This window comes from Alosa pseudoharengus, unplaced genomic scaffold, assembly GCF_046254945.1.
Source record: "Alosa pseudoharengus isolate Yale_2024_CS ecotype anadromous, Long Island Sound unplaced genomic scaffold, YU_APseudo_1.1 YU_APseudo_1.1_scf_12, whole genome shotgun sequence".
In the NCBI taxonomy this organism is placed as follows: domain Eukaryota; kingdom Metazoa; phylum Chordata; class Actinopteri; order Clupeiformes; family Clupeidae; genus Alosa; species Alosa pseudoharengus.
In genome coordinates, this window is record NW_027468587.1 from 12473228 (window position 1) to 12488746 (window position 15519).

A 15519-nucleotide genomic window follows, 5' to 3' on the forward strand; every position below is an offset into this window, starting at 1 on the left:
GCCTTCTTACCGTTCGTAAGCTCGGAGGACCCGACTTTAGAAATCCCTACCTCGGAAAAAAGATTAATATCATAGTGACGTCAAGTTGGAAACCTTGGGGCACAAGACTTCCGCACGAGTCTCTGAGCAAAAAATCCGGTCTGACTTTGTGTTAAAGTAATTTTTTCTCTATCGGAGATAAGAATTTCCGAATATCCGATGTGGCACGAAATGCAAATAATCAGTGTTCATTTTTTAACACGTTATTTTTTCTGTAATTACTGGTAATCAAAATTAACACGTTATTTTGAAAGCCCTAGTGCTAATATTTATCTGCTTCTCCTTGTCTTTTAGACTTCCTTCACTGTCTCTTGTATTACCCTTCTCATTAAATTTGATGTGTAAGGCGCAATTCCTAGTCAACACAACGTACGCAAGTCTGAATGCATCGAGCTACGCAAGGACGCCATGATGTGTAGGCCTACTTGTGGAGGGACAATCATCTAATTTTTGTAACAGGACGGAACAATGTGTGCTGTTGCATGTATGCGGGGGGGCTCCTCGTCCGCGTATCTTGCGACAACTATGAAACTATGCACTTCAAAATGTGTGTTGACAACTGCGTTCGCACACCTCGCATTGATTTGCATTATTTCGGCTTCAAGAAAACATGGGAATTACATTTTATGTGGAAATCATCCTACCCTTATTAGACGTTCTCTGTGGTCAACTACAGGGTTGTCCTTGTAGGAAGTGTCTATTGTCTTTCCAACCCACTTAAGATTAACTTCCAACAAAATTACGTCTCACTGCAACGATGCGCCATCTGGTGGACAAACGACTACGTAACGGCAATACTGGAAATGCAGCCAAATGATGATGAATATTTGGTTTTCCTTTAATCCTACTGAATGTGTAATTATGAATCGGCCGTTCTAATTGCCGATACCGATAGTATGTGCGTGCCTGTGTGTGCGTGTGTGCACCACCATCTACAGGCCAATGAGTGTACAGTCACTAAATGTACACATAACTTAATTTTTTTGACCCCCCATGGATGAAATTCTACAAAACGTGGCATACCCCCAGAGAATGTCAGGTTAATCATACACATAAAATTTGGTGCAGTTCTGAACATCTTAACTGAAGAGAGGGGCGATTAAAGCAGAATGATATTGTATTTTTTACCGGGGGGGGGTGCAAATCACAAATGAGTGATTATGGGCTAGGTTGATGTGGGCCCTTGAGACCAACATACCATACAAATTTCTTCATCCTCGGTGCCACGGTTCAGGTAGTTATTTAGGAAAAACTGCATTTTTTGGGTTTCAGGGGCCCAGCGCGGGGGAGTTTTTCCGTAAAACTCTAGTGGGGCTACATGTCCACCAAATTTCATGTGCCCCTAAATTCAGGAATTAGATGATGGGGAAAAAAAAAAAAAACCTCTGCCAATCCCTTATATGACCGCTTCGCTAGCTGCCAAAATTAATTTGAATTGAAATATTTTTTAAAAAGTGGATGCATGCGATTAATTTAGATTAATTTATCACAGACTATGTAATTAATTAGATTAATGTTTTTAATCGCTTGACAGCCACAATTAGTACTTTGCTTATTGATGATTAGCCAATTCCTCCTCACAAAATTGCATCCCTTTATGATTCACAGATGTTCTGTTTTAGTTCTTTTCTTTAATTTAGTCACAACAACAAGCATATCAGACAATAAATATACACAAAAACAGCAAATCATAGTTCAGGTCACAATGGAGTATACAAGCTGGAAAAGTTTAAAAACTACACGGGTCATGGCATACACTATGGGTGCCTTTTTAAACCTTGACCTACTTCCTGTTTTTTATGCTCTGAAGAAGACCAATATGGCGGCAAAGCGTAGGCCCATGTGTTTTTAACTAGTTTGCCAAGTTTAATTAAAGGCTTTTTTCATATATTTTTCTAAACAGAGTGCAACAGGAATGACGTTTGTTTTTTGTTTTTTTTTATTCAATCGGAGGCGCTCAGCACACCTATGGAAAAAAAATGTGAGGTGCAGCAAGAGCACAAAACACGAGGTGTGCTGGGCGCATAAGCAAAATGTGAAACATTTACTGCCGATACAAAACAACATCAAAATAGGTGCACCACACTGCAAAAAACTTGTCCTGTCTGATGGTGGCTTTAGTCAGTTAGTTTTGTTTACTCATGTCAAAGTTTGCTGAGGCAAAAAAAATGTATGCTGTCAACACAACATGCCATGAATGTTGTTCACATCATTGAAGATGGTAATACAAATGCAAGCTTAGCAATGAAAGCAGTGGGTCAGGTTTGAAGCACTCAATGTAAATTAAAATCACAAAATCAGAATGTAGCTTAATAGAGTTAACAAAGAGTGGAGTGCACGCACATCTACAAAATTTTAACAGGTGCTGGGTATAAGGCTTAGCCGACAATTGAAAAATAAAAAATAAAAAGATACCCGCACACTGTTTCTATAAGCTCCCAGAGTAGTTTATTATGACCGCCGCTAGCATAGCTAGCGAAGCGGTCATATAAGGGATTGGCAGAGTTTTTTTTTTTTTTTCCCCATCATCTAATTCCTGAATTTAGGGGCACATGAAATTTGGTGGACATGTAGCCCCACTAGAGTTTTACGGAAAAACTCCCCCGCGCTGGGCCCCTGAAACCCAAAAAATGCAGTTTTTCCTAAATAACTACCTGAACCGTGGCACCGAGGATGAAGAAATTTGTATGGTATGTTGGTCTCAAGGGCCCACATCAACCTAGCCCATAATCACTCATTTGTGATTTGCACCCCCCCCCGGTAAAAAATACAATATCATTCTGCTTTAATTGCCTCTCTCTTCAGTTAAGATGTTCAGAACTGCACCAAATTTTATGTGTATGATTAACCTGACATTCTCTGGGGGTATGCCACGTTTTGTAGAATTTCATCCATGGGGGGTCAAAAAAATTAAGTTATGTGTACATTTAGTGACTGTACACTCATTGGCCTGTAGATGGTGGTGCACACACGCACACACAGGCACGCACATACTATCGGTATCGGCAATTAGAACGGCCGATTCATAATTACACATTCAGTAGGATTAAAGGAAAACCAAATATTCATCATCATTTGGCTGCATTTCCAGTATTGCCGTTACGTAGTCGTTTGTCCACCAGATGGCGCATCGTTGCAGTGAGACGTAATTTTGTTGGAAGTTAATCTTAAGTGGGTTGGAAAGACAATAGACACTTCCTACAAGGACAACCCTGTAGTTGACCACAGAGAACGTCTAATAAGGGTAGGATGATTTCCACATAAAATGTAATTCCCATGTTTTCTTGAAGCCGAAATAAATCTGAGAATGTTTATCGGAAATGCTTGGTTTTTACTGCAGGTAGGCTACGTTAATCTTATACAAGTAATAGCCTAGGACATAGGTAAAATAATGTTACCGTTAGCATTGGTTGAGTGATGGAGGCCAATTTGATTATTGATGTATTTGTAGAAAACCATAAATGCGGTTATAGGCTACCAAGCAAATTGATAACAGCACTAATTGTATCTTTCGACTGTCATCTCATTCTCTTCTGAGCATAACCTAGGCTACTAGCAGGAGTTAAGTGAGTTAGCCACAACACGTTCGCTAACGTGATGGTTTTCTGATTAATGTAATGGAAAATATATACCTGAAAGATAATCTGTCTATGATGCATCCTAAACACCGGGCTGGGACATTTCTGCTCAAAGTCTCAAAAAGCATCTGAGTCAACGTTCATTCCAAAACACCCACTAGGCTACTTCAATCCTCTATTTTCAAAGGTGATTCAAGTAAGGAAGAGCATGGCTCAAAGTAAAGTAACTAGGACTGAAACATAAATTCGTCAAAGTGAATAATTTGTCTCAACTCGCCGCAATGTAGATTTATTAACGCACCCGTGATGATCTACATCTCCATTTAAACCAAATGTTTTAGAGCGCACGTTGAGAGATGTATCCAGGGCAGGGCTGTAACTATACATTTGTTGCACGTGCTACAAAAATCATTCTTTGCGATGGATGATTTAGTACCAACGTTACACCGGTCGGTCCGATACAGTTTGGCCTATGGCTATACCATGAGACTGGGACGCTTTTTGTTTGTTCGAAGTGCGTGTTTAGGGTGTGAGAGGGGAGTCGATGTGCTTTGATTCCAGCTTGGTAGTTGTAGTCTATGCAATTAAAAAGGACATGTGTGTGAAGTATCCAAACAGTGGGTCCCATTTAGAAGTGTCTTTATTTGCGCTTTCCGTGATTCATGTAGCGCGTAAAATGTATTACTACTGATATGCAAAACTATTAACTTTTCGCCAAGAGGTGGCAGCTTAGGTCCGCTTGATACTGTAAGCCATTGGTTCCCAAAGGAGATTTTATTTGGGTCGCCAGCATAGCCTAGTGACAATGTATGTTGTGTAATAGGCCTAGCATAGGGCCTACCTTATATAGCTTATAGTTTGTTAACAGTCACGGTTTTGTCATAACTCCCTCTATGCATTTTTGCTTTTAGAATAGCTCTGAAACCGGGGGGTGAACGTCGCAGAGGGGGCGCCAGTGCGTGGATATCTCAATCGCAAAATTAAACAATATTTCTATCGGGCGCCTACCATGGACTAGGCTGGGTGAACCCAGCCTGATCTGCCAGCAATTTCTTTTTCGATTTCTTAAAAGATTGAGCTTGGTCTGGCGAAAGCCAGATTAACCATGAATCAGCCTATATTTGCACGAACAATAACGGACAGCAGCTCTTCAACTTGGCCCGTTAAAATGTGTATGAACAGTCTAGAGACGCATTTCATGAAGGCCCTTTTGGACATGTCAGTTATTTGCACCACTGGGTAAAACTGCATTTTGTTTTAGACTACTGGTATTTAATTTGTGCATTGACAATAAAGTTGAATATCATATGAACTAGTTGACTAAACTCTTGCATATGTAGAAGAAGAAACATTCACAAAAATCCATGACATGACCTCTCTTCTTGATAGCTGTTGACAGGGATTGTTTTGTTTAATAATAAATAAATAAATAAATACATGATGCTGCTACCTTCTGCTTTTCCCAAATACTTTTTGCCCTACTTGTGATTGTTTAGAGATTTTAAAGGTTTTATAACAATGCTACACATTTTTTGGCAAGTGCTACAAATCTATTCACCTTTGCAGCGCCAGTAGGCTACTTTCTGTGCGGCCCGCAAACACACATGCCAAACAAGCATACACAAAAGTTTCAAGAGTGGGGGATGGAGTAGAAGATGGAGACAAATTGATTAATGTGATTTATTTTTGCTGAATGGATTCACAGGACTGAGCGGCGGTCATACGTTTCGACCAGAGACTGACAAAGACCTCTGGTCGAAACGTTGTTAATAAACCACTCTGGGAGCTTATAGAAACAGTGTGCGGGTATCTTTTTATTGCTTAATAGAGTTGAGACATATTTTTTATGCTCAGCCAGTGCACTTTACTTCACATCTCTATGCTGTTGCAAGTATCTTTTCACATGAGGTTGCCCGACCACAGTGTCATGGCCATTATCGTCACGTCATCTCAGACATATGTTATTGATAAGTGAAGTGTGTAACATGACTCAAATATCACTAATGCTATCCTGGTAATTTGTGAAAGTGATAAGTCTCTTCTACCTTTTCTCAGGTGATGGTTGTTAACCCCAGTTTCATGCAGTATGTCCATGAGGTCTGGCTAAAAGGAAATGGCCACCAACCATCCACTGGGTTTATGACTGTGGTTCTTGCTCTTCACATATGTGACCAGGTGAGCTGTCACGATTTTGTCACGATTTTATGTCCTGATGTGGGTATGCGAGCTGGCTATAGCGCACAAACCAAATTTTGGTCCATGGGGACCTGGGGTTTGAGTTCAACCCAGGTCATTTTCCGATTGCACGCCATCTCTCTCTCCTACTTGCTTCCTGTCCTATCAAATTAAAGGCATAAAAACCCATATAAGGGCTGTCAAACAATTACTTTTTAATCACAATTAGTCACTGACTTTTTATAGTTAATCATGATTTATCACTTCTATCTACAACCCCAAAACAGAAAAAGTTGGGACATTGTGTAAAATGCAAATGAAAACAGAATGTGATAATATACCGTAAACCAATTATCAGCAAAAAGGACATAGACAATATATCAAATGTTGAAAATGAAAATTTGGACTATTTCATTGAAAATATATGTTAATTTTGAATTTGATGCCAGCAACATGTTTCAAAAAAAGTTGGGATGGGAGCATGTTTACCACTGTGCTGCTTCAACTCTTCAATTAACAAAATACTGTAAATGTTTAGGAACTGAGGAGACCAGTTACTAGAGTTTTGAGAGTGAAATGTTGTCCCATTATTCCCCGTCGTCCCGATATAGGATTTCAGTTGCTCAACAGCATGGGGTATTCTTAGTCATTCCAGCATACCTGCAAACTAGTCACCTTTCGTTTTTGAATCAAAATATGTCATTCACATGAATCGTGTAGATCCGAAGAGTTTTTTTTTTCGGGGGGCGGGGGGGGGTCAACCTCCCATAGTCTGGAGTGAGACTATCGTCGATTTCATGCGAGATTGATAGGCAAGTGATTGGCCTCTCTCTGATTGGATTTGTGCTATTTTTGAAGACCTACCTTGCTACCTATCAGTTGTTTCTGAGGGCGGGCTTTATCTCTCTCACTTTCTGTTACGCATAGCCTGCCTGCAGCAGCGATATGACCAAGGAAAAAAAGAAAATGTTAGCTAACAAACACGGGCCACATGCTACACTCTCTCTGACTATAAACTCAAGGTAAAACATCATATTGTTAGGTTACTTTTCTCTTGCCCTCGGTGGGTTAAATGAAAGACTTGCTGAGGTGAGGTTAACAAGTGAGGTTTACTCGCAAATTCACGTTCCCGCAGCTGGCCGTTTTGAATTGCTTTGCGGAAAAAAACGACTCTACACTGAGTGCGATTGTGAATTAATAGTTTAATATTGTCTTGGAAAGTTATTGCTTGTTCGCGAGTTATTTCATTTAGCATTATATTTTCCATGTGTCTGATGGTTACATGACGTTCTCAGGGAGCGCAGACCTTTCCAAGGCCAAATGTAGTTATTTGCAACAAATCTGAAAGTGGACCTAGCAAAATATTTTGACTTGCTCAGTGATAGGTGTTTAATTTGTTTGTTTTCTGTGTAGCATATAGATCATAATTCTTGATAATTAGCGCGCAAACAAGCGAGACCTAGGCTTCTAGAGTAGACTGACATAACGCACCTATTGCTGAGACCCGCCCCTTTAGTTGGAAGTGATCATTGCAGCCTCAGTAGACATGAGAGGAGCAGAAAGACACCAACATAACATGAGGGATAGATGTATTTCTTCACAAAAAAATATAAAACTAGATGTACCGCAGAGCGGTACAAAATATGACCGCCGCCCAGTCCAGCACATTTTTTCCACAAAAAGAAATCACGCTGAAAGGCCTATATGATTCTAACTGTCTCACTAAATTGCATTATCCACACTCAATTCTCACTGGTATCTGCTAGACAACAAGTACCAAAACATGATTAGTTCATAGATTTTCACATGTAAAATTCATTTTATACAACCCCACCTCCATCTTGCCTGTTCATAATTCTGAGAAATTCTTGATTGTTTGTGTTATGTTTATGTTATGTGTGTGGGTGTGTGTGTGTGTGAGTGTGTGTGTGTGCGTGCTTGTGTGTGTGCCTGCGTATGTGTCTGTGCATGGAAGCGTACATATGTCTACTGTGTGAGTATGTGTCATACGTATGATTACTGTGTGTGTGTGTGTGTATCTGTTTGTGCACATGTGTGCAAATGAAATGGGTTAACATGACCCCTGGAGGCAAATATACGGAAAAAAATGGTCATCCTAGGCCCTACAGTTCTCAAGATATTCACAGAGAACTGTGTCTGGCCTACCCTCCTTTCGGGGGGTCCAGTCCAGCGGGGGGGCTACAGATCAAAACGAAAAATGACGGTTCCATGCTATCCATGTGGGGGTACATGCCCACCAAGTTTTGTGTACCCCGGTCTTTCAGTGTCCCGGGAATCCTTGTTGGTGTACGTCACTAAATGTACACATAAATTATTTTATTGTAAGGCCCCCCATGAACGAAAGTACACAAAACTTGGCATGCATTCGGAGGGTGTCAAAATGATCCTACACTTTCAATTTCGTGCAGTTTTGACCATGTCAGCCAGAGATATTGTGATGAAAACACCTAATTTTTTGCTTTTTAATTTTTAACTAGGTGGCGCTATACATGAAATAAGTGGTAATGGGATGGGTTGACATGGCCCCTTGAGATCAACATACAAAAAAAAGGTGGACCTCCTAGGCCCTACGGTTCTCGAGATATTCACAGAAAACTGTCTCCGGCCACCTACAGGCCAGTTGGTGTATAGTAACATAAATGAATTTATTGTGTGGCCCCCCATGAACGGAATTCCACGAAACTTGACGTGCATTCAGAGGGTGTCATAATGATCCTACACTTCCAATTTCGTGCAGTTTTGACTATGTTAGGTCACAGATACCTGTGATTACAACACCTCATTTTTACTTTTTTGTGTTTAACTAGGTGGCGCTATACATGAAATGAGTGGTTATGGAATGGGTTGACATGGCCCCTTGAGATCAACATACAAAAAAAAAAATGGTCCTCCTAAACCTTACGGTTCTCGAGATATTCACAGAAAACTGTGTCTGCCCTACCCTCCTTTCGGGGGGTGCAGTCCAGCGGGGGGGCTACAGATCAAAACGATGGTTCCATGCTATCCATATGGGGTTACATGCCCACCAAGTTTCGTCTACCCCGGTCTTTCAGTGTCCCGGGAATCATTGACCGCTTCGCTGCGCGGCGGTCATAATAATAATGGATTGAAAAGAGGTACTAATAAACCAGACATGCTAGAATAGAGACCAGAAAATGGATATCCACAGTCCCTTTTTATCAACACCAGTGATTTTTTATAGATAAGGATTAGGCTTTAAAACAGATTGTCAACATTTATGTTGTTTGGTCTGTTTTTAGCTGCATACATGAAGGCCAAGGTGGGCAATGTGTTTTCCCTGGCAGGTCTGAAAATATCTTCTCCATCATTAAGTTATTCAATTAGGCTAAACATGGCCTTAACTCAAAACAGCTGGTCGGCCTACTGTTAGGACTATGTCATTTTAATATGTAAAAGTGCCAAATGCAGCCATATTTAAATTCTGCTTACTGCACGTTTATTATAATATAATATGATAATATTCAATATTTATTATTGCAGGTCTACCTATGCGCGTCTTTCAGAAATATGTCACCTTTTTCAGCCCTTCTGAGTTTGCAGGTATGATTCCATTATGCACCTAATTTGACAAATCTGGACTGCAGACAGGCCATTTTAGCACCGGGACTCTTCCTCTGTGGAGAAATACTATTTAAATATGTGCAGAATTAATTTTGCCATTGTTTTCCTGAAATATTCAAGGTCTTCCCTGGAAAATACATTGCCTGGATGGGAGTGTGGGATGGGATATGTTGCTCAAAACCATTCAGAATTGATTGTGCTTTGCCAAATGTGCAAGATAACCATGCTGTAGGCACTAATACTCCTCCACACCATCATAGATGTTGGGTTTTGAACTGAACACTAAAACAAGTTGAATAGGTTGGATACTTGAATAGGCCCTCTCCTCTTTAGCCCAGATGAGTCCATGATTTTCAAAAAGAATGGCAAATTTTGATTGGTATAAACACAGGGCCTTTTTACATGTTACCTCAGTCCATTTTAGGCCCAGAAAAGATGGTGGCATTTTATGTATCATTTTATGTATCATGTCTCAATACAATGTTGGCTGTTTTGACTGTTACAATCTTGGCTGCATATGTTTAATTGAGTATCAAATTGTGCACATAGACAATAGTTATCAGAGGTTTTCCTGAGCCCCACAATGACAGGTCTGGTGTTGATGCAGTGCCATCTGAGGTCCAAAAGACCATGGCCATCTAATTTGTTTTTCAGCTCTTTCCCTTGTTTGCTAAGATTTCTCTGGATTCTCTGAATGTTTTAATAATATTATGTCCTGTAGATGATGAACTCCCCAAATACTTCACAATTGCATCTTAAGAAACATTAAAATACATTGTTTCATCATTTGTGCACACAGGTTTACACAGATTGAAGAATACCCCTACATCTTTACTTCTAAGGGACCCTGCCTCTCTGGGATGCTCTTTTTTATATCCAATCGTGTTGCCAGTTACCTTAATTAGTTGTGAAATATTCCTCCTTTTGTTTTCTTTATCATTACACAACTTTTCTAGCATTTTGTTAGCCCGTCCCAACTTTTTTTGAAACATTTTGCTGGTATCAAATTCGAAATGAACATATATTTTCGATGAAATAGTCAAATTTGTCATTTTCAACATTTGATATGTCGTCTGTGTCCTTTTTGCAACTAAATATGAGTTTCAGAAAGTTGCAGATTATTACATTCTGTTTTTATTCACATTTTACACAACGTCCCAACTTTTTCTGTTTTGGTGTTGTATAAATTACAGGACCGTCTATCTGTATTTGCATATCTCTCAGACCATTTGTCCGATTGATTTCAAACTTGGCAGGTGTCTTGCTACGGGTAGAGTATCTGCAGTGCCAAGCTTGTTTAAAGTAAGCAAAAGCTTGATTAGTAATGCAAAAGTTATTATTAAATATTCTTTCACACAAACTCGCGTCACAGACCTACGTCACACACCACTTGGAGGTGCAAACTATCAGAGTTTTGGTTGATTGACCATCAGTTAACTTCGAAACAAGTATTTTACTTTGGATAGACAATAGCAATACATCATAGGAGTGATTAACGTAAAAAAATCTAGACTGGAGAAACTTAACATTTGACACCCCCACCTGTTTAGTGTTCTAAAGACATCAAATAGTCCGCTATAGTTACCAAATTCATAGCCAAAGAGCCAGAAGGGAAGACGCATGGATGGCTATAAAAGCTGTGCTTTCATTATACAACTAAACACGACAAAATACATTCACAACCCTTGAGCCAGCTCCTTACTATGTAATCTCAATGGCAATGCAGCGTTTGTTTGCACCTCCAAAAAAATGGCGTACCTGGTTACCTCGCAAAAACGCCCACAAATACCCGTATGTTTGTGTGAAAGAATATTGGTAAAAGAAGCACACATTGGCTTTCTCTGCTTTACTGTGTCCACTCCCCCTCTCACACAGCACAGCTCAGGACCAGAGACAGACACTTAACAAAGGGGGCTATGTGGGCTGCAGCCCCGGGCCTCGCCTCTAGGGGGCCTCAGGGAGCCTCATCGGCGAGTCAACAGAATGTGCGCATAACATGAGAAAAAAAAATCAGAGTGAGCACAGCACTAACTAGCAAAAATGCCCAGTCAAAGAAAGCATCCGGGTGGGGTCCAAAAAAGAAAGTTAAAGGATCTAACGGATGAAAGAAGATTAAATTTACTAAAGAAGACACCAAAATTAACAAATATGTGGATTGCTTCCACGGATTCACCGGCTAGCCAGCCTGCTGCTGTGGATGCCTGTCTGTTTGTTTGTCTGTCTGTTATTTGAATATCTCTCTAGCCATTCGTCCGATTGATTTCAAACAGGTGTCTTGCTATGGGCACAAGTAAGTGCAGTGCCAAGTTTGACATTGTTTGTATAAGAAATGCAAAAGATATTGTTAAATATATCGGTAAAAGAAGCACATATTGGCTTTTGCCACTATAGCCGCTGGCCACTCCCCCTCTCAGTACGGCGCAGGACCAGAGAGTTTTGCCAGCACTGAATCAGTGCACAGCCTGATTGCAAAGATGCAAGATGTTTGGATGATTATCATGTCTGACCTCAACAATAAAGGATGTCTCTGTATGCGGTTTGCTTGCATAAAATGATTCTGCAGATTTTGAAACAACACGCCAACAAACACGGTACGCAGTGGCTATTCAAAACAACATAAAAAAAAACATGTGCAATAAACCTAATAGCCCAGGCTATTTTGGACTGTGTTTAGACTTTGAATAAACGAACAACGATTTCGACTGCAAGGTACCAAATTGAACCGAGCCATAATGGTCCCGAATTTAAGGATGTTTAAGAACGATGTGACCAGCTACAGACAGCGAGTGGTAGACAGAGCCTGATGTCAATAGGCTACCAGAGACTTGAATCACAAGAGTGTTTTTGAATCACATCGTTGCAAATTCGCCTTATTCACCTGGCGGCCAGAACGAGGCTAAAGGGTACACTTGCCATTACACCTGAGTCCAGCAGATGGTGGTGGTAATGCACTCCGTTTGCAAACTGCCAAAACAAGCTCACCAAAAAGAAGAAGGGTTCGCTGGCCTGTTCTTCTTCAGTTTCCTTTTTGACAGTTTGCAAACGGAGTGCATTACCACCACCATCTGCTGGACTGAGGTGTAATGGCAAGTGCACCCTTTAGCCTCGTTCTGGCCGCCGGGTGAATAAGGCGAATCTCATATGATGATGCATCATTCCACAAAATGGTTTGTCAAGTCATTCAATAAGTATAAGGGCCCGTCTCATTTCTCCCCCCTTAAAACTTCCACTTGGTTTTGATTGCTCTCGACAGTAAAGTCCCCTCTATGAGGGAAGTGGGGGTGAAGATCTTTCCCTATGAATTGGGACACCACTATATGTAAATTAGCGTAGCGAACGCGCTCACCCGTCTACCAGTAGTAGCCTACTATTTTCATTCAGGAACATGCCGGTTCCAGCGGTCGTGTTGACTGTTGTGTGGGCTGTGTTGGTTTATCTACGTCGTGTTCATGTGAACACCGGAACACACATCCTAAATATTGACAAAACTACCCAGATCAGATATATAACGTTATTTGATGGGCAGACTCTCTCAAAGCATTCAGCAGATATCATGAACATCGTCAGATAGCTTTGTGAGATATTTTCTAACAGTAGTGTTCAAAACTCAACAGTCCTTTGGATGTGCATCAAACTAACATATTCCAACATATTTCAAAATTTTAATATGCTTATTTGCGAAAATATATGAGCAATGCAATTGTTCCTTTCCAGCGGTGTCAGCCATCTTGGTTGACAAATTTGGATGGCTCGCTGAGCTCGCCCGGTATCCTGGGTAATTTCATCTCCCACTTCGTTTTAAGCCTGCATCGGTCCTGGCTATGTTTTGAGGGTTGATTTTAAGGGGAAAATAGCACTTCCCCTTGCTCCCTAAAGTAATGGGACACCCTACCCCTACACGTGCACGTGCAAAAACAAGGGTTAGGGCAAAAATCTAGGGGAAGGGGAGGTATTAGGACGGGCCCTAAGTATATATACTCTTTTGATCCTGTGAGTGAACACACTCAGCACACACAGTGAGGTGAAGCACACACTAATCCTGACTCAGTGAGCTGGTGCTCGGGGAGCAGCGAGGGTTTAGGTTAGCCTTGCTCAAGGGCTCCTACTGGTCGGGGTTCGAACCGGCAACCCTCCGGTTACAAGTCCAAAGTGCTAACCAGTAGGCCACAGCTGCCCTGTAAATAGGCTAAATATATACTCAAAGCTTAACTCAAAGCTTAGACATATATAATTTTGATCAGTTATAGACAACGAGTGGCAGACAGAGCATGATGTCACTTATAAGCTACCAGACATTGTTTTTGAGTCACATTGTTGCAAATGTCATATGATGCATCATTTCACAAAATGGTTTGTCTACTCTATCATCAAGTTATTCAATAGGCTAAACATATTAACCTGACTCTCGCCAGATGAATTTCGTTCTGCCTAGCTCCACACTCATCCATCTGGTATCGCTCCATTGGAGAGGTGTTTCAGAAGGCTGGGTCTTATCAAAAATCCTTGCATATGATTGGATGAGCCACTTGTCCGTCATCAGCAACAAAAGCCTTCAGAGCCGTTCTCTGATGTTCTTTTAATGCAAAAATATTGGATAGATTGGACAACACGGATGAAATAGCAGCATCAATGTTGACGCTTGCTTCCTCGATGCGATCCGCCATTGTTGTCTGAATCAAAACAGTCTTACAGTCGCTTCTCTGCTACGTCACATCTATGAAACTCCCCGCCCTGCGTCTAGATTTGCTCTACCATAAAATCTGGTGCCGAAATCACTCCCAACGGAAGCGATCACAGATGGATGTGAGTGGAGCTAAGCGGAACGAAATTCATCTGGCGAGTCAGGTTATAAACATATAGCCTTAACTCAGAACAGCTGTTTATGCTTAGCTGGCCTACCTGCGGGTATGTAATTGGGCTACAGGTTTTCTACAGGAATAGCATGTTTGAACGGCATTGCACTAGTTAAGAACTGATCTGTTTGTTATATTTTCTGACACCTCACTAGTGATTAAAATAGTATCATTTTGGATTTCAGAACAAGTTTTTTTTTTTATTAAACCAGACAATGATGAAGTGCAAACACCGTGCCTCCAAAATATTCAAAAGTAAATGACATATCCTCTCCTTTCAGGTCAGAGTGTTTGGGTTCGGAGCAAACAAGGCTGGGATCTGGGATCACTATTTCGAGATTATACCAACATCCTTTAAAACTGATGTACATGCAGGCAGATTTGAGTATGACATGATAAAGGAGCTTGACAAAAGAGACAAAATTGAAATGTATAAAGGATGGTGAGGGCTCTTCATCTGGAAATACTACACTTCTGATTCGGGTTATACGGTTATGTCCTGTGTTAGTTGTCCTTTGTTGGTTAATTAGTGAGTGATTCCACTTATGTTTCTGCTAATATATTATTATCATTATTATTATTATCATTTTTGTTTGTTTGTTTTGCTTTGGGTACTGTATATTTTCCCTTTTGTTTCTTATATTGAGTTAAGTTTGTGTTTGGTAATTATTATTATTATTATTAACCCTCTACTGCACAAAAGTTGGTTTTGCATGATATAAAATATTCCAGTTCATTTCTTGCTTAAATTTGGGACATTTTTATTGATAAAACATTTTTCTTGCCACCCCCCAAATAATTTTAGGTATAAAATCATACAGACAATGATTCATTAACAGAGCAATAGACAATGCTTAGAAAGCAGTATAACATTACAATTCTATGACATTATCATACAACTAAGTAAAAAAGTAACACTTGTAACACGGTGTGACACATGGATTATTCATCATGTAGGCCTAATATTCTTATTTTATTCAGTGTGAAATGTAACAAAACAAATACTTTGCGTAGTACAGCAGAGGTGCACATTACACTTTCTGCACACAACTTTGGGTGTTCCTGTGCACCCAGGAACCCTACATCTTCCCTTTTTCTCACATCATTGGCCAGTGGGAGGTTTTGTCCAAGCGGATGTCTTGGTTGGGGATGGGAGCCGTGGGTCCCTGCTTCTTCCTCTTCTCCTCGTACTGATGCGACATTCCACCACTGGGTCACCCTCTTTTTCTTCCATCTTTTTGGTATTTGCGGAGACTGTGTGCAATCTGTGA

The 15519-nt window shown here is 40.5% G+C and overlaps 1 protein-coding gene across 1 annotated transcript in view; it reads left to right on the forward strand.

Annotated features, from left to right (window-relative positions):
• Positions 1-15519, forward strand: part of LOC143118625 (CMP-N-acetylneuraminate-beta-galactosamide-alpha-2,3-sialyltransferase 1-like) — an 89794-nt gene that overhangs the window by 19441 nt on the left and 54834 nt on the right. Inside the window, exons 5-6 of the mRNA XM_076279650.1 lie at positions 5673-5799; positions 14537-14690. Coding sequence (XP_076135765.1) covers positions 5673-5799; positions 14537-14690 — 281 coding nt within the window. The remainder of the gene's footprint in view (positions 1-5672; positions 5800-14536; positions 14691-15519) is intronic.